The sequence below is a fragment of the Diadema setosum genome, chromosome 17 (genome assembly GCF_964275005.1).
Source record: "Diadema setosum chromosome 17, eeDiaSeto1, whole genome shotgun sequence".
Taxonomy (NCBI): domain Eukaryota; kingdom Metazoa; phylum Echinodermata; class Echinoidea; order Diadematoida; family Diadematidae; genus Diadema; species Diadema setosum.
In genome coordinates this window covers 13062027-13088924 of record NC_092701.1, presented here as the reverse complement: position 1 = coordinate 13088924, position 26898 = coordinate 13062027, and the positions used below count along the sequence as shown (strand labels likewise).

General features: G+C 37.5%; 2 protein-coding genes across 2 annotated transcripts in view; one reads left to right on the top strand and one right to left on the bottom strand.

Moving 5' to 3' along the window:
- Positions 1-3637, top strand: part of LOC140240451 (uncharacterized) — a 44554-nt gene extending 40917 nt beyond the window's left edge. The window contains exons 27-28 of the mRNA XM_072320222.1: positions 2094-2217; positions 3196-3637. Coding sequence (XP_072176323.1) covers positions 2094-2217; positions 3196-3298 — 227 coding nt within the window. The 3' untranslated portion in view covers positions 3299-3637. The remainder of the gene's footprint in view (positions 1-2093; positions 2218-3195) is intronic.
- A 10631-nt stretch (positions 3638-14268) lies between these two features.
- LOC140241225 (xenotropic and polytropic retrovirus receptor 1 homolog) overlaps positions 14269-26898 on the bottom strand; it is a 66453-nt gene continuing 53823 nt past the window's right edge. The window contains exons 9-16 of the mRNA XM_072320977.1: positions 25227-25406; positions 23478-23625; positions 20977-21174; positions 19835-20007; positions 18218-18354; positions 17512-17632; positions 16433-16521; positions 14269-15134 (exon numbers count right to left, since the gene is read on the bottom strand). Of these exons, the coding sequence (XP_072177078.1) occupies positions 14906-15134; positions 16433-16521; positions 17512-17632; positions 18218-18354; positions 19835-20007; positions 20977-21174; positions 23478-23625; positions 25227-25406 (1275 nt within the window). The 3' untranslated portion in view covers positions 14269-14905. The remainder of the gene's footprint in view (positions 15135-16432; positions 16522-17511; positions 17633-18217; positions 18355-19834; positions 20008-20976; positions 21175-23477; positions 23626-25226; positions 25407-26898) is intronic.

Sequence of the window (26898 nt, the reverse complement as noted above, 5' to 3'; positions counted from 1 at the left end):
TCTTCGCATAATAGTTGCACATTATGTTCTTGAGAAGTAGGCCTACTCGGCAGGATCATATTCGTGATTCGTGACAATGAACAAAATCAGATTGTTAATATGCATTTGTTACGTTTTTCTAAACACCAGCGCAAATAGAGTAACATACATGCGTTGTTTAGCGTAACTTGCGAGGTATGTTACGCTGTTGGTGCCCAGCGGGAATGCGATGATTCCATGAATCATTTCGGCTGTAATCCTATACAATGTATGATTGTTGCGCCCAAAGGGATTAAAAAATGGGTTCTTTGTTTTCTTCCTAAAATCTCTTCACGTTTTGTACACCCACTCTTGAAAAATATGCGAAAAGGTTGAATTTGGAAGGTTGTGATCCTTTTTATGCAAATCTTTACCTCATAGACTATTCTGAAAGAAAGAAAAAATTTCATTGCAGTGTTAAATGATAATGAACAAACCCAGATCTGTTCAAACTGTTAAATTCGCTTGTTTCTTTTTCAGAACACCAACTCAATTAAAATAGATTAACATGCGCTGTTCAACTATTTTTACGCTACTGTCACCCGGCGGGATCGCGATGATTTCATTAATCATTTCGACTTTAATCATACACACTCATTTATTTATTATTTGTTACATGATAATAAACAATCCCAGATCTATTCAAACTGTTAAATGCGTTTTTTTTTTTCATTTTCTAAACACCGACTCAATGAAGTAGAATAACATGCGTTTTTCAACTATTTTTACGCTACTGTCACCTGGCGGGATCGCTATGATTTCATTAATTATTTCGGCTTTAATCATGTATTGTACACTCGTATTTACTAGCCAGCAAAACAACTGGAAGTCGGAACTAAAAATGGAAAGGATATAATGATGAGTTGCACACGCATTATAATATTATTGTCCATTTTGGCCATGAGTGTCGCTACATGAAAAGTTTTTGAATATATGTTATTTTTTTTTTTTCTCTCGGTGCTGTGTGGTCTGACTTAATATCACGCACGCGTATCTCGCAAAAAAGAAAATCTAAAAATCGAATGATTTCGTTCAATAACTTAGTCGGAACATCGGAAAGGATTTCTGTGTCTTATCGCGTGGTTTAGAAGAAAACATGAACTACAGTACTCTGCGAAACGAGACATGGATAGCATGAATTCGGTTTTCAATGTTTCGTTTGTCGTGTGTTTGAAAGCAGCAAGTCAGGAAATGGAACCTAGCGAAAAAGAAAATGGAATGATTATGATTTGTTATATGGTTTAGAAGAAACATGGAAGGAATGGTACTCGGTTATTCGTCACTGATAATGGGCGATATGGAACGGCGGGACTGAAACATGTTTGTTTCCGAGTCTTCCCGCTTCAGATACCACGGTATAAGTACATGTAGAGATCGAGACGGGACGGGCACTTGTGCAGTGTGTTACTGGGTTCAGCACAGACTCTGTAAAACGGGATCAGCGTGAATTCACTTTTCAATGTTTTGTTTTGTTTGTTTGAAAGCGACAGGTCAAGAAATGGAACCTCATTGTATCCGATCAAATTGCTTATGTTTTCCTTTATCATGATGCGCAGAAAATGTCCTCGTTATAACTGGAATCTTGTTTTAACCAAATTCGTTATAACCAATTCGTTCTGCCATAGGTTTACACGCAAAGGAAAACGGGACCGATGCGATCACCTTGTTATAAGCGGTTCCTCGTTATAACCGAACTCTTTATAACGGGGTTTCACTGTACAGTCAAACCTGCCTTAACAGCCATCTATCTATAACAGCTACCTGCTGTATACAGCCACTAAAACGAAAATCCCCAGAGAAAGAGAGGCCATGTTTTATGACCCTGTCTATAGTGACCATCTGTCTATAATAGCCACTTTTTGTTATCTCCTTTGGGTGGCCGCTATTAACAGGTTTGACCGTATATAAAATCAGTGTACAGCGTTACAAGATTAGAATTGTTTTCCTCCATTCTTACCAGCAGAAATGAAAGTGAGATGTGAGTCATACATAAGTTGATAAGTAAATATACCTCTCAATGTCATGAGCTTCTAGAGTCCTTAAAAGAATGCAAACATGCTCTCTTCTCCATCAAGGAAATGGAAACAGCTCCCCAGAAACCACACCCCTCAAGCAGAAACTGGCCAATGAGAAAGCAAGGCTGAAATCACAGGGGAAGGCTAAACTAGGTGGATCAACTCAACTGAAACCAAAGCAATGGTAAGTGCAGGAGTGATATACCTAGACAAAATCACAACTGTTGCTTTTCTGTCCTTTTATTTCTGTGTTTAAAAAGATCTAATTGCTAGAAGAAACAAGAAACTATGTTTCTTGAGTAATGTTGAAGGCTTAATGCTGCTGCTTTGCTCCAGTTAGAATGTCAAGATATTTTGGAAAAAAGTAAGTTGGCATTGATATGAAAATCACTTCAACAGCATCATTACAAAACTTGAAAAAGCATTATTGTTCAAACTTTTTTCCCGTACACCCTAGAGAGACAATTGTGTGAAGACCTGTGGTGTTCTTTGTAGTGAACAAGCCCCACAACTGTATGTACAATAATGTATGTAGGAGATAAATAAGAAGGAAGTGAAATCATTGTTGCAAGATCATTAACTCCTTATGTGCCATGTTCGCATGCCCGACTCAGTCAACAGCGTGTCAATTTCGCATATTCTGCGCAAATGCATTAACTCGCCGAAACCGATCAATAAATCGCCAATGCCACAGTACAGTGAAAGTGTTTCTCGCGATTCCATTCCTGTCTCGGGTAGCTTGCGTTTCATGTACATGGATTGACTATCAAAGGATGTTCCTTACTGAATTTGCTAGTAAATTCTAAGTTTCTGTCACTGTTTTGTATGTAAAAGTCATACCTTTTCCTTAATATAGCTACTGGTCATCTGAAAGAAAAACAAATTTAAACTTGTTATGCAATTTACATCAGAGCAAAACTTGGTACTTTCTCTGCAACTTTGCTCACTTCATATCCAGAGTATTTTGTAACAGATATCTATGAAAGTTACAAGGATTTGAACAGAATGTTTTCTCAGTGCATGACTACGTTGCTGTCTCAGAATAATGTGGCATGCGGAGGGTTTTCACCTTGGCGCATGAAGAGTTACATACAGTATCTTCAATGTATATTTCTCTTCATTACTTTTACTTCCCCTACTTTCCCTTGCCTCCCTGTCGTAGCATTGCTAGTTTACAGGCTCAACTGCAAGCCAATGATGCACGCAAACTGAAACTCAACGAAGCACTGTTTGGTGACTTGGAGGGAGGAGATCGCGACCCTTGACGGATGGAATCCTCAGACTTTCTTCCCAATTACACCTTCCCCAGTCTATATCCGTCCCACCATGAAGTCTTCAAAGCAGAATGGAACCTGGTTGGTTAAACTTCTGTCTTGTGAATGCAGTACTATCAACAACAACAACTTATAAACAAACAAGCATATTGAGAGAGTTTTGATCCATTCATGTGCCAATCATCTTCCACTAATAAATGATATTTATTTCTGGTCAGTTTCCTTGTGTTTGCGTTTGTTACATACTCAAAAAGCTGCATCACTTTTGTGATCCCTCGCATTTATCCCCAAGTTGAATTATCCTTTGGGTTTATGTCAGGTTTAAGTGTGTGTGTGTGTGTGTGTGTGTGTGTGTGAGTGACACACATACACACTGTTATAGCGTCTGACCTTTCAAGCATTGAGAATTAAGGGTTTCTTGGACAAACACTGCACTAGGGCTTAGTTGGTAGAGCACCAGACTAGCTCCAGAGGTATCGGGTGTGAATCCCGATGGAATCCCATTTTCTTTGCTCATTTTTCCACTCTTCTAATATAAAGTACATTGAACTACCCGAGGTAGTCATTAGGGAGCTTTAGATTTTAGACGCGCGGACGTTCAAAGGGAAAAAAACATGGTCTGAGCGTGCGCAGTAGCGCACGTCAAGTTACTGCGCACGCTCAGACCATGTTTTTTTCCCTTTGAACGTCCACGCGTCTAAAATCTAAAGCTCCCTATTGTAATGGTGTGACCATAATGCTGCTTGCATAAGATGTACGTGTTTTGAGCATGACCGTCAAATTACCTTGTTTTCTAGAGGATATATGTGTATATATATATATATATCCCTCTGGGTGCTCAAGAAATGTCATAAGGTGTTGTTTTCCTGGATGAAGAATTCAGTAACTAGCTTGATCATTTCATGTTGACATCCCAATGTCTTCTTTAGAAGCTGAATCCTTTCATGCCCACTTCAGCAAGTTTGGAGAAAACAAAAGTAACAAAATGCAGACATAGACGATATATTTTTCAATACCTGTATGTCTTCTGTTAATTGGCAAGTCTTCCAAATATAATTCTTTGACAATAAAGAAAAAAAGTCTTTTGAGGTTGCATTAGAAAGAAATTGTTTTGATACAGCTGGAATACAGTCAAAGTTTTTGAGGAGCACGGTGCAAGTTTGGGGAAAACAAAAGTAACAAAATGCAGACATAGAAGATATGTATATTTTTCAATACATGTATGTCTTCTGTTAATTGGCAAGTCTTGCAAATATAATTCTTTGACATTAAAGAAAAAAAAAATCTGTCTTTGAGGTTGCATTTGAAAGAAATTGTTTTGATACAGCTGGAATACAGTCAAAGTTTTTGAGGAGCACGGTGCAAGTTTGGAGGAAAAAAAAGTAACAAAATGCAAACATGGAAGATATACATATTTTTCAATACATGTATGTCTTCTGTTAATAGTAAAGTCTTCCAAATATACAGTGTAATTCTTTGACATTAAAGAAAAAAAATCTGTCTTTGAGGTTGCATTATAAAGAAATTGTTTTGGTACAGCTGGAATACGGTCAGAGTTTTTGAGGGGCACAGTGCAAAACAAACGATATTTACACAAAGAAGCAGAGAAAAATTTATGCAAGTAATATGTTTGTGGAGATAACTAGATCACTCTGTCCTTGTCTCATGGACTGCCTAATGGGATGGCTCAAGGACAGTTAAAGGTTGTGACTAACTTTTATTAGTCAGTTATAGACCTGAGGGTTGTTTCATAAAGCTGTTCGTAAAGTTACGAAGGACTTACGAACGACTGGTGATCAGTTCTTATGCTGAATTATTGAAATTCTGATAAGTATAGCACATCAGGACTGATCACCAGTCATTCATATTAAAGTCCTTCATAACTTTACGAACAGCTTTATGAAACACCCCCCTGCTGTTTGGTTTTATAACACTATTAAACTGATGTCGGCCATAACTGGGGGCTTCCAAATGAACAGATGATTCAGTGAGTTTTGCAATGAGTCGGGTGCATTGCTATGTCAGTGCATAAATCAACTTGCTAGGCATACTGAAGCCCCCAGTTGTGGCTGAAATGGACATTAACATAAAAATAACATTCCAACGGGATGGGTATTTAGCTCAAAATATCAGTAGTGTGTATACATGTATTTCTCTGTTAGTTTCATGTTGTGTGTGCAACATATCTATGTGTTGCAATGTCTCAATGGGATTGTGAAGTCATACTAAAATACCATGCATAAAGTATTCAGTTGACAAGAACCACACAATTTAGATAATAGCTCAAAAATACACAAAAAGGCTTACTGGAACTCTGTGTAAGTGTGTCTGTCTCTATACATCGTCTTGATTGGATACACAAAACCAAGATGCATTACCTTTGGATTTTACATTGAATGTGATAAAGCCCACCATTACTGGCTTGAGTGGCTGTCTTTTCTGATTACTGACATTTTGCAATGTTTAATGCCTCGAATGCCTGACAGACACATTCTTGAACGTTGGTTTTGCCTTTTCTGTTGTTGATGTAAGAAAATTTTCGTAAGTGTGGAGAAAATTTTTCTTTTCGTGTGCTGTGCACCTTTATCTATTGTCTGTCTCGCCACTGCCTCTCATATGAAGTTTCTATGCAGTGTTGTGGAATTTTACGAGAAGAGCTTCTTCAGCGACTTTGGTAGATGTACAACCATACAAAATTGGCGTGTAGTTTTATGGGAAAGAGACAGTCTACCTGTAATGTGTCTGTATACACTGTATGTGAAATAATTCAGTGTTTGTGTCATATTTTCTTTCAGTAAATCTCTCCTGCCATTTATGAGATTTAATCTGTGTGATGTAGAATCTTCACAAAGTGAAGTCTCTTCTGTTGTTCATTGATGTAAGTCATGTGTAAACATGGTGTGTACTTTGCACTCCCGTATAACATCCGGTTATAAAGATATATACATGTAGGTGGTAATTTGGGGAACTGAATTCTTATTTAGTTGTACAAGAATTTACAAGAATTGTACAGTGCACTCCCATTATAACTAAAGCAATAAGAACAAAGTTCTTGTCAAACAAAATAAGAATTCAGTTCACCAAATGTTAAGTTATAAAGATATAGAGATGGCGATTTGGGGAACTGAATTCTTATTTCGTTGTACAAGAATTTACAAGAATTGTATAGTGCACTCCATTATTACTAAAATAAGAATTCAGTTCCCCAAATTACCATCCATTTATATATCATTATACACCTTACTATTCAGCTATAATGAAATTTCTTTACAATGAAAATAAAGTGCTGGTCCCTTGAACTTCGTTATAATGGGAGTGCACTGTGTATTCAATGTGTGAAACTTTCATAGAAATTGTATGTGCACTACAATGTGTGGTCTTACTCAGTTGTTGATTAAATTGAAAACTTGAACGTCAAACATGCCCAAACATTCCACTAAATTGAATTAATGTAATTTCCAGCTAAGTTATTTGTATGAATTGTATGTGTAAATAGTACAGAGAATTGCTTTGCATAATAAATATCGGAGACCAGCTATGTCAATAAAAATTATGTGTATTTGCTTGCTGTTTCTAACGAACTAGACAGCTAAGGCACCTACTGCAAAAAGAAACGAAAATCAGCTGCACACTCTATAGAGTATCTTTCAAAATAGTTTATTGTGAAAAATAACGGTTAACAAAGGCATAGTCATCTTGACTCCTGGCTCACTAGCAATGCCCATGCTAGTCACAACATCTACTGCATCCAATTCACAATATCAATTACTGTGTGAGATTGAACGGGATACGCACTCCACTTCTCCACATACCAGAATATGATTAAATTCTAGGACTACACTTTTTATTTCCAAATTATTTACATAAACTTACATTTTGTATCATACGTGAAGTGATGATTTCTACACTTATGCTATGAAAGGCAGACAAAATAACACACCCTCAACACAACGTACAGAAAAAAAAAGTCACAATATCTCCTTGAGAAAAATGCTAATTGCAACTCTTACTGGGAAAATATCAATATACCTGAGATAAAGTGAGAGACTTGGACATAAATGTACATGCGCAGCTCTTACTATGAAAAGAAACATTCTCTTTAACGTCATACTTTCATGAATAATATTAAATGAAAATGATACTACACCTCAAAATGTTTCCTCATGAATGTATACGGTTTGTAAAACACGCATCCTAAGTTTTGTGCAATGGGGTAAACACTGAGGAATTTATCAATAGAAATGGATATCAATTTGATTATATCTTGGTGGTATGATGGCACACTGGGGGGACTGTAAATGTCTAACTGTTGCACGTCCTTGTACCCAAAGCAGTGCTGTTCTCAAACCCAGGGAATGGGAATTAAGGATATGACAACCTTCCAAAAAATGTTTTTGCACTGTTTTTGGTTTGTTTGTTTGTTCGTTTGTTTTTTCAGAAAAAGGACTTTCAGAAGGATACGTCCCTTACTACATGTACAGTGTACATTGTGCCATATTTACACTGTAGCATGGAAGCCAGTGAAGTTAAAATTGACATGGTTCAGTGGTACAGTGATTTGACACTCTAAAGAAAACTTTTATCACAATTAGAAGGTTATCGATCCAGAGAGATGTAGCTCATTGGATAAGGGGAAGCATAATACTTGGTTGTTTCACAAAGAATTTAAAGCAATCAATAAATCTAAAGTTAAGATTAACATAGTAAAGTTATGGTACAATTGTATGCCACAATCTATCAAATGTACTCAGAATTCACTCAAAATTGTTACGAAAATTTACAGACCAATTTCTATGTCACTTTATTTTATTCTGTATATTCATGGCTGCATGAATAAGCCTCCAAGATTTTCATTTTCATGTGGGAATATACCACTAAAAACACTATGCATACCATAATTTGAAGTTGATCATATCTTCCAAGATTGACTTAATAAATTCTTTGTGAAACACCCCCGTGGTAATGCCATTGAAAGCACCACTCTACGTCTAGAGGTTTTGATTGACACCTGCACATGTATAATGGATTCATTACTTGCAGTTATGTCTCATCTTTATTTCACAGTTTGTGTTTGGTCAAAAAGAAAGATGTCCATTCATTAGGTATGAACAAACATTCTGGACTCTCCAGTATTAAAGTTGGTCAAGAAATACTCAATCTTTGCATGCTATTTTTGGCACATCCTGAATATATTACTGATGTTATGAAGCAACAGTATTGCTGGTCCCAGGGAATTTGTTGTCCACGATTGTACACTATTGTAGTGGCACTCTTTTACAACATTTACTATAATCCTGCAAGAGTGGAAGTGCCTTTATCCAGACTTCACACCAGCACTTATCACCCCTCTCAAATTTTGTGTCCTATCATCCAATGCCAAGGCAGTTTGCTGGCAAAATCAATGAAATGTGTGATATTCAATATTTTTCCCTTGTTTGCTAACACTCATGATGAGAACTGAAATAAAGGGTATTGCAAACTTGAAATCGCATACTTGTTTGAAGCTTTTAAATTCCTCAGGGTCTTGAAAGGCTGCATGCAACAAATATTGAGTTAAAAGCAACATCATGATTGGCTGCAAAGTATTGTGGGTACTGAGACAGAAATGGACAACCTCTATCCAAATCATTTGAATAATTAAAAGTAAATTACTTTGCACATGTGTACATAATACACCATTATATCCTATACACACTAACATTTGAAGGGAGAAAAAAAAAATCATCTCTGTACCTAAGCCTGTATTTGTGTATTACCCAAACTGGAAGCTCTACTATATTCCAGCTCATTATATTGAACATGCATTAAAGCTGTGGGAGCCAATTTTGTGAGAAAAATTCATACATTGTTGAAGGGGATGTACAGTACTGGTTGAGGTGGGATTCGTGTTTTATACATTCCTAAGTGAGATAATGAAAAGCCTCTTATAAAATATGAAAGAGCATGTAATTTTAAGAAGGATTCAACGTTTATTTGATGAAAATTGGTTTTCAAATGGCGGAGATATCCAAAAAAGTGAAAATAATAAAAGACTACATGCCCCGCTTTCATTAGGATCTTTTTGTTTCACCTTGTTTTGGGATATCTCAGCCATTTCAAAACCGATTTTCGTCAAATAAACCTTTGATACCCCTTAGAATTGCATGCTCCTTGACATTTCATAGACTGGTTTCTGAATATCTCACACAACGTTAAAAGCTAAATCCTCACCTCGACCAGAACTGTACACACCCTTTAATTCTGATTTCATACTGATAGTACTAAAAAAATCATTCTTGTTGGAAAGTTCATCAGCAAATAACTCTTCAGCATAATGTAAACCAAAAGATAGTAAAAGTGCTTAAAATTTCATGAGTTAAAACATTGACAAATTGATATTATTTACAGGACAATGTAAAATGTTCCAATGTAAAAAGACAAGTTAACAGGAATGTACAAAGAGATGTACAACTCATAAAAACTAGGTGATCTTAATAACTTAGAGACACTGACATTCCTTGGCGATGTAACTATCACATGGTTAGCACATCCATCTTAACATTGGTTGACTGAAAGTGAAAAGAGAATAATCCTCTTTAAACAAATCCTTGCTACAAAATGTACCTGTTTTACATATCTCAAACCCTGTGAGAAACCTGGCCAATTAGTAAAATGAAAAGATCTAACTTGATCACATGAAGTTTGGACAGAGAAGATGGAAAAAAAAAATTGCTTGCTGGATATACATTTTGAACCTTAACATTCAGTTGTAAACCACGACCCTACATACAATGTGTACACCACAAGAAGGCCTACCACATTTCACATGTCAAAAGAGGTAAACGATGAAATGATAGCTGGCTGCTAGACCACAGCCAACACTGCATTGTTAATTGCTTGGAATCTTTCTGAAGGTGGTCTTTGTTTTTATTAAGCTACGTCAACAACAACAAAAAAAAAAAAAAAAAAAAAAAATCCGCACAAAACTCCACAAAATATAGAAACTGACCTATCATTGTGTTATCAACATGTCATATCTATGTGTCAACATATTTTTTTTATTTTTTTTTTGTTTTATGAAAAATGAAAATAAAGGAAATCCACCCTTTAAGATGTAGGAATAAATTTATCACTCCATACTTTTATTCCTAATCAAAATGAAACTACACGACTTTATGCAATCTACCATTAAAAAAGAAAAGAAAAAAAAGAAGGTTGTCAAGTTCATTACAGAGACATTCTAGTGACCCAAATATTTCTCTGGCTATAAATGCCTCAACCCCCCATATGCTGATGTAATTAGACTAAACATGCCTACAACATTCTCCTAAATGTATTGGCCAGCTATCAGAGACACAGTGTGTTTGGTTTCAGTGTCATGCGCACCTCCCTGCCATTCACTTTAAAGTCTATCATTGGTGGTGTCCTTTTGTACAGCAGTCAACAGAACTACACCAAGTTAGTCGTACACTCTGCGCTGTAACTTCCTCCTTTGGCACTGATATCTGTAGTAGAGGGGAACAGCGTCATACTGAGCTCCTTGGGATGACTAAAATTTGCTCATTATATCATGGATAAAAACAAATAATATACTTGGTGAAAGGAAAGGGACCTGTATATTTAAACCTTGTTATATCAGGTATCTTACTATTCTGCCCTCATCATAACGAGGTTCCACTATATTGTAATTATTGCATAACAGTGGAAACTACATAGGACGTCCTTGGCACCAGGACTTTTTAATCAAATTACATGTAGATTTGAGCACAGTGTACCATTGTATTATATTTCACCATATCCCTGCATATCTAGTATCCACCAATATCTATTTATTTATTTATTTTTTAATGCTACATGTAAGTGATAACTGCTGGAGTAAGAGACTAATATAGCACACAGGTAGTATCTTGCACAACACCTCAACTTTGTCACTTCACTGTAATGACATTTACATGACCATTGTACAATACTGTTCTTGCATAAATTGCATTTACTTGCAATATACATCTATTTGTATATCAAACAAATACGCGTCTTCATTTTCACTGAGCAGAATTTGGCAGGTGAGTAATAGAAATTCATTGGTTTCATCAATATTGTTAAAAAGCATGCATTGTCAAATTCAGTAATTTGCACTGAGCTATCAACCAACTTCACTTCATTTGTGAAGATACATAATGTCATACCCTTCAATTTAATACATGGACATTAGAAAGCTACATCACAGTTCAAATAACACATATTATACAACGTCTAAGTAGATCCTTGTAATTTGATTGGAGGATTGTTGGTGACGTGATATTCAATAAGTACTCCATTCAACGCGCCGTGCAATTTTGGTTCTATTTTTGCGTGCAACTTGGTTCGATTTTTTCGTTCTATTCCACTGTTCGAGAAATTGTACGGTACTGCATGTACTGTGTGTTGCATTTTGAGGATCGCGTCGCGCATGCAGCTAGCGCAGTGTACGTGTGCGGTACATGCATGCGCGTATGTAGGCCTACGTAGTGCTAGTGTACGAGCGCTAAACCTAGCAGTGACACGTCTCTACACTGATTGCACTAAGCCAGAAAGAGAGTGGATCCACATGTACAGTGAGTATGGCTATATTTTTCATACAGACTTCTAGGCCTACTTAGACCTACCCATCCACAATCCTCCAACGAAATAACAAAGATCTACTTGGATGTTGTATAAAACAAATAGTGTATGGTCTTTACTCGTGCAATGGAACGAGATTTCGCACTCGGTGAAAGATGAGGCGCACTATTCAACTCGGCTTCGCCTCGTTGAATAGAGCGCCTCTCTCTTTCACCTCGTGCGAAATCTCGTACCATTGCACTCGTGACCATTCACTATTTGTATATCAGGAAGAACACATAATATCAACTGAATAATCAGAGTGCGACAAATGACAATACACTACTGTGTATTATTAAGTACATCTGACTGGTCAGAAGACAGAATATGAAGTGAAGGGTAACCAGTCCAAACAACACACCACTTCTTTGTATCTTTTGGACAAATGACCTCTTCAAACATGGTGTAGAGGCAGATGTTATATCTCATAGTTCAGAGGAAATAAGTAAAAGAAACTTTTCTTCTTTTTTTTTTTTTTGCATGGGCATTGAAACTGAATTAGTACATCGCAATCACCTGTAACAGTAGTATATGCGGTAAAATTGTTTGATGCAGCTTTTAAAAAATGACTTCTTTTTTTTTCTTTTTAATTATTTTTCAAAAGCAGCAAATGATGATACCACAAACACACTTCTATTTGCAGCATTTTAAGACATAGAAAAAGAGTGTGCATTTTTTTGTGTGTGTGTGTGACATCTCTTATGACTGGCTTCAAGACATGTCTTTCTGTGTGTTTTTGGTTTTGTTTTGCTACTTATAAGCTGGGAATTCTCCCTATTGCATATAGCTCTCCGAATCTGAATGCATGTGGCACTCTAATTTTTTTATCTGCAATATAAACTTCCGGTTATGAGCACGCGATGTGTAAATGCATGCTTTTATGCACATTGAACGTTGATGTACAATGTACTAGTATTCACAGATCGTATCAAATTCTGTCTTATAATCTTGCAAATAATAGAGTTATTTTCTGATCTGTAACTTTACAATTTGATAAATGGGATTCTTCTGCGAAGCGGCCCAATGCTGGGCTGATGATGCCAAACGATGAAATTATGGAAAATATCCATAGATGAAGGACGTGACGTTTCTAGAACCGCAAACCGGAAGTATACGTCCCAAAAGCGATCGATCAGATATTGGTATCACGAGGTGATATTGCTTGATATCGGCTATATGCGATAGGGAGAATTGTTTGTCCATTTCGTATCCCCTTTCACCCAAGAAAAGGAGAGACATAACAAAACTAAACCAATGAACATTAAAATCAAATATCACCATTTCATAATTTACTGTTTTATATGGAGTTGATGCTACCTGTCTCTCCGTTGCAACCGTGAAATAGACGATAATGTTGCAAAGATGACAGCAATTTATATCCTGTCAGGTTCACTCATTTCAATTACACATAAAATTAAAAGGCTCAGACAGTTCAAATAAATGAAGACACATACACTCTGTGAGAATAACTCGGATGATTCTACAATGTACACTCTAATAGACATATTTCATATGAAAGACTGATGTAAATCCAAGTGAAATGAGTTATGATTGGCTGTACAGCACCTATTAATACAAGAAACACATTCTAAACATGAGAGTCCCACTTGCAATAACTGAAGTGTTTCTGGTGATTGAGAAAAAGTAGGAAAGTAAATATTGCCACTTCATTAAGAAAAAAAAAATCCCTGCAGCTGCACATAAAGTGGTGCCAAAATAAGCCATTATCTTCAAACTTCCATGAATATGTGTGCACTAATTCTGAATATGCTTGAAAGATTCAAATCATATGTATGACTATATCAATAATAATCATTCAAAACAGATGTGTTAATGAGGGTCCAACATTGCTGCTGATTTTCTTCTTAATGCTACACATTGGCATAGAACCATGGAAAAGATACTAAAAAATATTAATCTGTTAAAAAAAGAAAGAAAGAAGTTTTGAGTGCTTGTATGAAGTGTAATGTACAGCTGGTATACAGTTTTAGTGACTGTCATGACTCATTTCTTCCAACACTTCTTCAAAACACACACACACACTACATAACAAATTGAGTATATTTTCCATGCAAATTACATGCATGAGCTATGAGAAGTTTCATTCTGCTCGTTGGCACAAACAGCTGCAGTCTGTAAATCTATAAATTTGTTGTGACACTTGAAACTTGTTGGAGAACCCAAACTATCCTCCATCTACACAAAGACTGTGGACATGATACAAGGCACTATACAAATTAAAAAATAAAAGTACATTTGCAACAAGATCAACGGGAGAGCATCGAAGCAAAAAATACATTGCTCCATGGCATCACACACAATGAAATATAAACCCACTTTCTTGCAAAAACGGCATAAATTTCTTGATTATGATACACTTCATAGACTGTACATACACATTATCTTTTTTTTTAAAGCACCATTTCAGCATTTTTATATGAAAACATAACAGGAAATAAACGAAGGGAGTACAGACTTAAAAGAATCACAAAACGTGTATCACAAACACCATGATTCTTTTTAATCTTTTTCTTTTTCCTTTTTTTTTTTTTTTTACTTCAAATCAGCTGACGAATCATTATCTGAGAACAGTTCATATCCTCAGTGCAGATGGGTCACCATGACAACATGATACATGTCATTGACATAACTGACCATACTGAAGCCCAATATTAGAGATGGGGATTCCTATCAGCACTTTCTCTCAAAGTTTAGGTTACATCACATTTAACATTCAGTATGATGTCTAAATTCTTCTGTAGCAATATCACACTCCTGACCTACTTCATAGCTATCATTACGACCCTGCAGTACACTTTTCCACCATCTACAACATTTTACATAACTCATGAAACTTCTCTTTTTTTTTATTGATTTAAGTTATACCTTGACAGTGTACAGAAGGGGAGATGCAAAGTCCATCTCCCTTTGTGTGAATGTGCGTAGAGTGTCGTCTGCCAGAGAGCAGCTCGCCTCCTGTCATAGAAACTTTTCCCTCTGGTTGGCGCCATCGCTGCTCTCTTCCTCCTCCTCCTCCTCCTCTACGTGCTGGTACAGGCCAACCTGGGCCACACTGGTCTTGGACGACTGGTTGTCGCTGTTGCCAATTTGGAAGCGCACTACGGACGGCCGTCTTGGAATGCTCTCCTCCTCCGGGCTCGGTGGCGTTTGCAGCAAAGGAAGCAATTGGCTGTTGTCCAGTGCAGTGCTGGTGGGGAAGAAGAAGAAATGAAGGGTAAGAAATGATCATTCTTGTCAGTCAACTAATGTAATGATCCTGTTCATTTGCTTGTTCAATTAATCCATCCATCCATCTATCCTCCATCCTACATATTAATGTGCCTGGTTGATATTACTTGCTGACTACTGCAAGTCACCTGGAATAAAACATGCACTGTGAGCAACAAAATAAGTATGCAAAAAATTCAGATTACCAGACCATGAAACAAAAATTAATGGCACAAAAAGAATCACTTTACATATGTTTCTCCTTTGCAAAAGGACGTCAAAGTTTCCATGGGAAGTACAATCAGATAATTTCTGGAGGTCATTTTTGTAATGGCACAAAGAAGAATAAATCAGGGTCTGTTAGCAATCTGAACAGCTAATCCCATAGAATTGGAAAACAAAATCACTTTCTAATTTGTAAAGAGTAATTTTGTCTCTTCCCAGCATTACATTTCATCAACAAATTCACAAGCTTGATGTTTTTAAACACATGCCTTAACATCGATTTGATGATTTTTATGAATTTTTGTCATATTCACTCTGTTTGGGAGATACAATTGTGAATTCTTCTTTAGAAAAAAAAAGCATCAAAACCATCACTTTTCACATGAAAATTGCTGCCTACATGATATTGGTTGAACTTCATAAAAGTTCAAGGTCCTTTCCTGTAGCAGCTTGCTCTAGCCTTCTATATGATTATCCCTCTTTAAAGACAACCTTTGAGAGGGATACTTGATTGCTTAATAGTCTCATCATAGTGTGGCATTAACTGCATCAGTCTAACTCTTTCAACATTGGTAGGCAAACACTGACATCTAAACCCATTGAGGACGAGTCCCAACTATACTTGGGCAAAGTGTCTATGGAAAATGCTTGTTGTAGCAAAATCAGCCCATCCTCAATGGGTTAATTTTGAAATTCATTCTGATATGAACCAGCACTGGCTGTCTGGAAAAAGTTTGGTAGTCCAGTTGACATGACACCTGTCTAGTAATCAGGAGATCATTGGTTTGAATCCAACCCCAGTGTGCATGCCCATGATATTTCATCATGGCTACTACTAGAACACTGATTAATCGGTGCTTGCTTAAAATAGATATAGGGGCAATTTCTCAATCAGCTGCACTTCACTCTATAAATGTGAAGTTTTCAACACACTGTGGAGAATGAATATCTAATACATGCGTGAGTCTTAGCAAGCAGCCCTGCAGGACAATATGTGAAACAATAGCAGCAGCCCTGCAACAAAGACATGAGAATCATGAATAAGACACTCACCTCCTGACACTGTATCTCCTGCGAATCTCACTGGGAGGCTTGTGCTTACACAGCGGAACAAACTCTTCATTGTCCATCATCTCCTCAACCTAAGGCATGGATGGAATATCAAGAATACAAACAGTGATATTTACTTCACTTTATCACACACATACTGTATTTTCAAATTTCACAACCAAGAAGTAAAAATGAAAATACAAAATAGACCACTTTATAGCCATTAGAAACGGGAAGTTGTGCTTTCATTCACACACACACACACAAAATGTTTTCCAGCTCTGATTGTTGGTGAGTTATGTGTTTGTCACACGGTACAAGTACTATTTGTATGGTTTTGTTTTATTTCAATAAAAAGAAGTTAAAATGTAAATTACAAGTAGAAGAGTTCAGTGGAGGATCAATAAGTCACTGGCCTTTTCTCCTCTTACTATTATCCCTACATCCTATGCTACTTTTCTATCTATACGCTATGTATGTAACTGCACTTACGACAAATCTTTCTTGGACTTGTCCTGCCTGTTAACAGTTACGCATTATTGACTTTAATCAATTTCAATCTCATCAACAACCTTGAAAAGAATGTCATTGCAGCACTCAAGAATAAAACCTAACATAAAATACAATAACTGCCCCTCGTCATTTTTCATTTTCATAATGATCTATTCACAGTGCATCAAAGGTGTAAAGAGATAACTTGAGATAACTGTGGTATTTTCACTATTGAAAATGAAATGCTCTCACAATATCATCATTATATCGTCGCTGGGGTGACAAGACCTTGTATCTGCAATTTTGGTGAAAATGACCTTTTTTTTTTGCATTTATGGTCAAATAATCGGTTAAGTGATGTCCTGTCCAAATCGTAGTTGTCTTACCCCAAAAATGAAGCCACCATGGCACGTCAAAGGAACAGCTGTCCCATTTGGTATGGTGCTTTGGCCGCCATGTTTTTTGGCTCTCCTGAACATTTGACATTTTGTAGAAATGAGGTCTTGTCACCCCAATGACGATATGCCAATAATATTCCAGGATGTTTTGCCACTGTGCTATTTGTGACCTGTTGGCTGGATTGGTCTCACCTTCATTGGGTTGTTCTCATCCTCCTTGGCTGGTTTGATGGAAATGTCCCGTACAGCTCTGAACTGACCACAGTTATTTAGGTGCTCATTTTCCAGTCGGAAGAAGTTCCATATGAACCGTCTGACAAATACAATAAAATACAGAGCTTGGGCATAATTCTGTACATTTTACAGAGCATGTAATGTTAGGGAAACCACCAGGAAAGGATGAAGTTTTAACAAATTTCAAAATTTGTGTAATAAAAGAAATGATTACAGATTGGATTTTTTTTTTTAAGTCCTTATGTGAAAGCAAATATATAAAACGTTGTGCGATCAAGATTTCCCATAAGTATTGACGATATCAATTTATTTTCAAACACATCCTTACAATCGATTACTGGATTAACCTATCAGGTCACGCAAGCTTAGGTAACTCTGAAGGGAGATAATGTGTAAAACTGTTACATATCGACAACAGCCAATATAGCATACAACTGTATCCACAATGCTTTTTTTTTTTGAAGAACACCTATCCTAAGCACCAGGTCAAATTTGGACTTTTCGTCTCATAATCACATCCTTGTCATGGGTTTAAAAACATATCAGTTCATATACAGACTGGAAATCATGGAAGTCTATGAAATACAGGAAAATGTGAACTGGAAATCATGGAAGTCTATGAAATACAGGAAAATTTGAACATGGATGGGTGATTCTCACTGACCTTATGACCTCCAGCAGGGACAAAATAGTTTTAATAATCTCATTGTTCCTCTTGCCGATTCCCATCTGACCCAGCGTGATGTGGACGGTCCAGATGAAGCGAAGGATGAAGTCTTCTATCATTGCAAAATAGTAGACCTGAAGGAAGGACGGAATTAAACGACCATTTGTGGCATGTACAGATGACAATTTGGAGGACCTAAAGTTACAAGTTCATGAATTACTTCCTTCTATTCATTAGTAACTACAAACAGTTGATGTATTAGAGGATGTTTATGCTGCCTCAGTTTAACAGAATGCTATTAACTCTGGGTTGGATCCTGTGTGGTACTAAACTCAAAACACCTATTCACAGAGCTCTACTACAGGTGACCTTCACACATCATTAGTCCAAGGATGACCTACATTTGTATGGACCAAATTCGTCCACTCATCAATACCCACACAAATACACAAATCTCCACACAAATATCTCCAAATATCCACACAAATACACAAATATGTTAAGTGCTGTCTGGGGCAAATTATTTGTATAGGGCCCCATTTTCTCGTTCTCTCCTTTCGTTCTTTAAAACAACAACAACACCACAAATCTCACACTGTATCCTCATAGTAGCAGTGGTGTGTGACAGGTTGAAGTATGGTACATTGTACTTTAAAATATTCAGATAATCTTTTCAGACTGTGCTAGTGCTACTTGTAATACATGAATCCCAAGCCTGACTTAAAATGATTCTTCATATAAACAGCAATGTCTATCTGTGCTGATAATTCATATGTGACTGCTCAGCTCAAAACCAACAAAAAGTCTCAGATTAGGATTCTCTGTAATGGACCAAAATATGCCGTATTGGTTGACTGAATCAAACTTCATAAACTTGTCTTATATGGGAGAGTAATCTTTTCTCTACCTACTGTCACAATTTGGCAAATTGAACCAAAACCAAAATCAAGATACGGTTGTATCAGCATTTCTTCTGGACTGTATTTCATTGGACAGATGATGCATATCGTCGCTGGGGTGACAAAACCTCGTATCTCAAAAATGTTAAATGTTCAGGAGAGCGAAAAAACATGGCGGCCAAAGCACTGTAGTGAATGGGAAAGCCTTCTCTTTGACATGTCATGGTGGCTTCATATTTGGAGTAAGACAGTTGGGCTTTGGCCAAGACATCACTTGACCCATTATTTGACCATTAAGCTAAAAAAAAAAAAATTGACATTTTTGAGATACGAGGTCTTGTCACCCCAGCGACGATATACTGGGTAATAGAATGGTGTACATGTTTTGATTAGTATTTCTACACAGCATGCCTTAGTGACCCTAATCTTTAAATTTTCTTTTCTCCCTCTTCTATGAAACTGCTTCTCCCAACTCTCCCAAATTTAAATGATCTCTTTTTCAATGGGTTAGAATGGTCAAATGTTAGCAAGTTATATTTCATTTTAAAGCTTAGAGCTTACTCTTTTAAACTATGAGGCAAAGCAGAAATTTATTTTGGTCTACTTTTTTGTGGGTTTTGAGTTGGGCGGCCACATACATGTATGCTCTCTGCTATACCACTGTGGTGGAGTTGAGAGCCCACTGGCAAGGATTACAGAGGTATAAAAGTCCAACCTTTTCTGGGTAGACTATTTCATCCCTGAGGAGTTTGTAGTAGGAATTCTTCTCGAGGAGACCCCAGTCCATCTTGATGTCCCAGGTGAGTGTGTAGCAGGAGCTGATGAAGGCACTGAGGATCCAGCAGTAGAAGAGAGGATCCTGGCTGAAGTGGCTATACGTGTTGGACTCTGAAACAAATCATGTGGTCAATGAATGGTACATTGTACATGATCACAAAACAATGCTTTATCAAATTTCTAACTCTTGTAAAACTAAACATTGTCGTGGGCGTGAAACTTTTACAAATATTGCGAGGAACCCAGACTCGCAAAAGAAAGTTTTGGTCTACTGTACAGCAAGATATTTTTGCAGTATGAAATTTTCGCGAATTGGAGCAAACACTGACAGCCCTTTTCGCAACATGAAAATTTTGCAAACTGCCACTGGCATTCAATGTAAATGGTGCAGACAAGAACTTTTGCGAGCATTTTAATTTCGCTAATCTTGGCTCTTGATTGCGAAATAAAAATGCATGCAAAGATTTCTGGTTTTACAGTATACACAATGCACTGAATGCCAGTCACTTATTCACGAAAAGTTTCATACTGTGAAAAAGGCTAGCGGCGCGAATTCACGAAAGTTTCATGCTGTGAAAAAGGCAGTCGGTGCCAATTCGTAAAAGTTTCATGTCGCAAATGTTTCGGTTTTACAATACTCAAGGGACCTGGATACTCTGCTGAAAAGTGTAGACAAATTCACAAGCACTACATCATAGCATTATTCATCTCTTCTTGATCTACCATGAGCCTTGCTGCAACTGCTGATATCAGCATTAATCTGCACAGAACACTTCAATCTAAAGATCAATGCAATTGCTCAATCTAGTGTACAAGAACACAGTGTATGTCAGATATCATTCAAATGTGTCGATTTCAAAAATGGAACTGAAATAACAACAATCTCAAAAGAAAAAAAATCTAGACAGCGATAAAACACATGCCTCAAATCCTAGCCAAGTCTGCCCCTCACCTCCTATTCATTCTGAACTTCATACTACACTATTAGACATGTATCTTATCTGCTTGATTATTTGACAAGTTAGAAAAAAAATCAATCAAATCTAGGCGCACTTTCCACATATCACAAATCTGTCTCACCTCTTCTCATATGTACAAATGCTGAGAATAAGACGACGAAGAAAGTCGTCGAATATTTGCCCGCATTGACGAGATGGGGGTTGGCCTGCCGCGAGTCGTGGTAACGCCGCAAACACTGGGCAAAGCGGAACCACGCAGGCAGACACTTGACTACTGCTCTAATTCCATGCGAGTAAGAAGATAAACAAGCTACATTACCTGTGAAGAGAGAAGCATAAACAGAGTTACACACTTATTTCTCATCATTTCTTATGGCTTCTTCTTTATAAAGCTAGTCAGGATTCCCCCCCCCCAAAAAAAAAAAAAAAAATAATAATAATAACACTAAAATAAATCAATTAAAGATAATAAAAAGTTTTGGTACCTCAAAAGTGTCCATGAATTTCCTTGCCTTAGTTTGTGTTTCAGGTTAAAGTACCTTTCATATAACTAATACTGTGAGACTTACTCGCCCCAAAGTGCTCTCATGTCTTAGTAATCATGCAATTAACTGCGACCAGCAGCCCCATACGCATAGCGACCAGCAGTCCCATACGCATAGCGTAATCGGGCTTCGCATTGTAGCATTCAGGATCATGACAGATTTAGTATCGCAGGGTAAATGTCAACTTCAAATCCCATAAATTGTTCAATTTGAAGACTTACCAATTAAGTTGAAGTATTGAAAACAGGCTTCGGGCAACGTTTGGTTCTGCCTATAGTCCCTTTCTGTTCGAATTGATGACTGAATGTGACTCGGTCGACAGGACCTTAGGAGAGCTACATACAGTACACTGAATACTACAGCCAGTGCCTGCGAACACATTACGCAGTCCGCACACAAATTTCAAATCCATGAACGGATAAGATGTTTGTGTGCGCATGCGCTGGCCATAGTGTCCAGTGTATGTAGCTCTCCCAAGGTCCTCTCGACCGAGTCACATTCAGTCATCAATTCGAACAGAAAGGGACTATTGGCAGAACCAAACGTTGTTCGAAGCCTGTTTTCAATACTTCAACTTAATTGGTAAGTCTTCAAATCGAAGACATTTTTGGATTTTAAGTTGACATTTACCCGCGATACTAAATCTGTCATGATCCTGAATGCTACAATGCGAAGCCCCATTACGCTCTGCGTATGGGGCTGCTGGTCGCAGTTAGCTATGCGTACAATGGGCTGCACGCTGCTGGTCGCAGTCAGTGGTTTCGTACGACCAGCGTCGGCTCTGGTACGAAACCATTATTGCATGATTACTAAGACATGAGAGCACTTTGGGGCGAGTAATTCTCACAGACAACGTACTTTAACCCGAAACACAAACCAAGACAAGGAAATTCAGGGAAGCTTTTGAGGTACCAAAACTTTTTATTATCTTTAAAGGACAAGTTCACCTTCATAAACATAAGGATTGAGAAAACGTAGCAATATTAGTAGAACACATCATTGAAAGTTTGAGGAAAATCGGACAATCCGTTCAAAAGTTATGAATTTTTGAAGTTTTTGTCCAGTAATCGCTGAATGAGAAGACTACTGCAGTGTACGATGTCACATGCGTACAACAATATAAGGAAAATATAAAGAGAATTTCACAAAATTTCATCTTTTGAAAAAAGTACACATTCCCTTGACTCGTTACTGGTATATGTTATGGGTAATATAATTCCCTCTGCCTTTAGAAAGAGGCAAGTCAAATGCTCTTTTAATATGCGAAAAAAAAATGAAAATATGTTGAATTTTCTTTACATTTTCTTTATACTGTTGTACTCATATGACAACACAAGCTGTAGTAGTCTCCTCGTCCAGCAGTTCCACCACAAAAATTTTAAAAATTCATAACTTTTGCATCGATTGTCCAATTTTCCTCAGACTTTTACACTTGTACTGATGTGTTCTACTAATATTGCTGCATTCTCTCAATCCTTATGTTTATGAAGGTGAACTTGTCCTTTAATAAACAAACTAGCATTTGAGAAAAGTTGATTATTTTCTGACTCGTTAATCTCTTCTTCCACTGTCCACTGTCCATGAATAGAGCTTGATAGACTGATGCAGGAGGTGAATACCTTGAAGTACATATTCATTTACAGATAATCATTTTCAGCCTACAGCAGTGATATTTTCCACTTTGGATGGTAATGAGATCATGGCATACAAATAAGGACTAATAATCTAGCTGTGTTCAACAAGTAAAAGATGGGATGTTTCATCAGTTTATTAATTCTGATGTGCCTTTTAGATAAATATTACTTTCTCTGTGTTCAAATGTATGCAAGCCTAATACATTTAATGAGACCATAAAAACACATTTTTCGAAACACCTCTAGAAAGGATCTTGATGGTGCTTGCTTTCTTGTGATTTCATGCTGTACTGATTTATCATGCATGGAGACACAGACAGCCAAACACAATTATGAGTCTTCGTTTTTCAAAGAGGAAAAAGGGTGTAGGTTATTTTCTGCTGACACACATGCACTTCAATAAGACACAAACAGGAGAAGAACTTAGCAGCTGAATTACTCACATTGCGTATTAACCCAGCTGACTTCACAGGAATAGTAACATATAAGGAACTCCATGTCGAGAAGAACGATGGTTAAACTATTGAGTTGATCAGCCAGCCAGAAATCGGCAAAGCCCACGGCGTGAAATGGAGCAATAGCTATATGACCCTGAAAGCAGATAAGAGAAAATTGGGACAATTTGGTTACTATTCATTCCATGAAGTGTGGTGGTCAAGAATCCTCCCCATCACACATAAATGTAAATATTTCATCGCTAGCGGTCAGGTCAGTACAGTGGCTGTACCCTACGTGCAAATGAATACGGTCATCTTATGCACCCACGCACACCACATGGAGGTCAAGTGGTGTCAAACTTTCTGCACCAACTTGGGTACTTCTGGTAAAGCAGAGTTACTGTGCAGCAGGCACGGGCAGAGTGTACAACGATATGCAGTAATCGCATTCATTTTTAAAATTTTTATTTCCTATCATGACTAAAACATTGTCATTTCACTATATGCATTTTCACAGCTTATGACGGTACTTTCTATTTCTTCTCCCAACATGTACAATTGTTGAGACAAATCTACATGACTATGGGAGTTAGGGGATAGAGATAGTGCTTCATGTTTTTCTTGTATGCTGAAACCGAGCTCGCGCTCTGCATTGGCACAGCCTTGTTAACACATTGTTACAGAAAGCAAATAGCGCCACCGCTGTTTGAGTTCTTACAGTTATATGTGATAGGGGGAGTTGATTTGAGTCTTAACGAGCCCACTTGGTTTTCAGCCAGTGCCCTTATGCCAATCCTCAGAAGTCATTTATCTGGAGACTTATGAAAAATTACAGTCGATGGCAAACAACAGCAGTAATTTTTTTCCACATTCAGGGCATTACATGAAGGTCAAACATCACAAATTGGAGGGAGGAGTTTCAGAATACAGAAAAACACCTTTCCAAATGTGATAGGAGTGGTACTCTCTTACTCGTGTTTGTGAATCTGCATATGCCATTACGTACGTTGCTTTTTCTTCTGAATAACAAGGTAATCATGAACCTACTAATCATGCAATTTGTTCACTTCGAAATAACAAGTCACCACAGATAAATGACCTACTCGAGGAACAGCATAAGGGCACTGGCTGAAAAACAAACAGGCTCGTTAAGGCTCAAATCAACTCTCCCAATCGCATATAACTGTAGGAACTCAAACAGCGGTGGCGATATTTCATTTTCTGTAACAATGTTTTGAGACAGAGCAAAAAAAAAAAAAAATGCAATATGCAACTGTACATTGAACTATCAAAATGATCTAGAGTAGGACATATTCTAAAAGGAATCAGCTTGCATATACCATCACACTTACATGTTAACATATCTAAATTTCTGAACTTTTCACAAAAAATATGAATGTCAGTGGTCACTTGCACCTCATATTGAAGTTGAGCAATTATACGCCATATACAAGGGGCAGTTTGAACCAATAGCAAAGCTGAAACAAAAGGTGAAAAATATTACCTGGTACTTTATTCTTTGTATTTTTTTTTATTTTTTTTTTTTGGGGGGGGGGGGAGGGAGGGAGACTTAAACAATTATAAATGTAGTCATTTATACTAGGCTGTACTTGGCTGGTGAAATATGGGATAAAACGGTAAAAAAGTAACAAGCAGAATCTTCAATATTCAATGTTCAGAAATTTGCCTCGACGTCAGAGTTTGAAGTTGGTCTAAAATATTCCCAAACCAGAAGGTTAAAGCAAATTCCCTTACTAGTATTCTGAGCAGCCAGAAGCGGGCGCGATAGTTGAGGGTGCGGGTGGGGTTGATGAGGTAGACCACCATGCAGCCGGCCAGGATGAGTGGGTTGACGTACGGAGGGATGTCGGTCATGCTGCAACATATGAAGCACAGGATGCTGATGATCCAGAACACCAGGAAGAGCAGCGCCACCTAGTGATGAGATGGAGAAAGGCCAGCAACCAAGTCTGGTCAGTGGGTTTGATGTGGGCTGCGTTTATCTAACTTGAGAGAGAGAATCACGTTTCAAAACGCGTTTGGAACGGTGTTTGCAAACGTGGTTTGAAACGCGATTCTCGGGGAGCCGCGTTTATCTAACCGTCGTACAATTCGCGATTCGAGTGGTTTCACTGCGCAGCTGCTTTGCGCAGTTTGACCTGGGAAGTATAGGTCAACTGCATACCACTCAACATGCCTCCTCAGTCACACACAAATAATGGGTAGAGAGCATGACCGGAAACAGCCGGGATATGACCTTGAGATATGAACGCGTTTCAAAACGGCATTGCGTTTATCTACTCACAGAACAGCGATCGTGGTCTCAAATGTGTTTCAAAATGCCCTTTGAAAGGCGTTTCAAAACAGCTTTTCTAAACGCGTTTGAAAACACGGTTGCGTTTATCTAACCCCTGAAAATGCCTCAAACGCGTTTAGGATCGTGATTCTGCCTCAGAATTTTTTTTAGATAAACGCAGCCCAAGACTCTCCGTGGCTGATGGGGGCAGGAGATAAGACCTGGAGACTACCTACATAGTTTGGGATCTGGGCACGTAGTACCACTGTACTCATTAAAAATTTATGCCCAGATCTAAAAGATCTTGGTTGGTTACTACTGGATATGTTAAGCAATGGTTGTGTCATACATATGGTTCAAACATTCCATCAGAGAAGCAAGAACCCTGATGGAAACAGAAATAAGCTTAATCTCCCTCCCCAACCAAAAAACAAAATAAAACATAAACCGGTCTTGATAGAAGAGACACGTTTACTGTAGAAGTGGATGTTTTCATGGAGTGGAAATTTTTTTTGCATTTCGCACAACCAGAAACAAGCACAAAAATAAAAGCATGCAAATATTTTGCTTGCTTGTTATATAATATGTACCACTATATAATGTCTTGACTCTACTGAATTGAAAACACACAATACGTAACTGACTTGGTAAAGCTGGAAAATCCATTTTTTCTTATCAACTTATACAGTAACACATATTTCCCCCAATTTCACCACTAACAGATTTACTGTTTTTCTGCTTTAATCCGTGTGACTTTATATCTTAAAGATTAAACTTACAACGGATCTTTTGCACTCCTCTCCAAACCCTATAACCAAAAGAAAACCAACTTGCAAATTTGCAAATGATGTCAACTGATGACGTTCCCAGCAATCAATCACGCCTGCCAAATTGACATTAAACACAGTTCGCCCCCATCCCGTTATCAGGTGACTGCCATGTGACAGTGCACGTAATTCACATCCATAATCCACATGCCAAGTCGTGTGAAGTTTTATGTTAAAGCCTCTGGGCGTTAAAACATCATAACTTATACACCATGCCTTAACATTATACCTGACATCACTTAAAATGAGCCACAGACTTTGCCCTTTCCATGTCCCTGCTATTTTACATCCATGTCTAGCATTC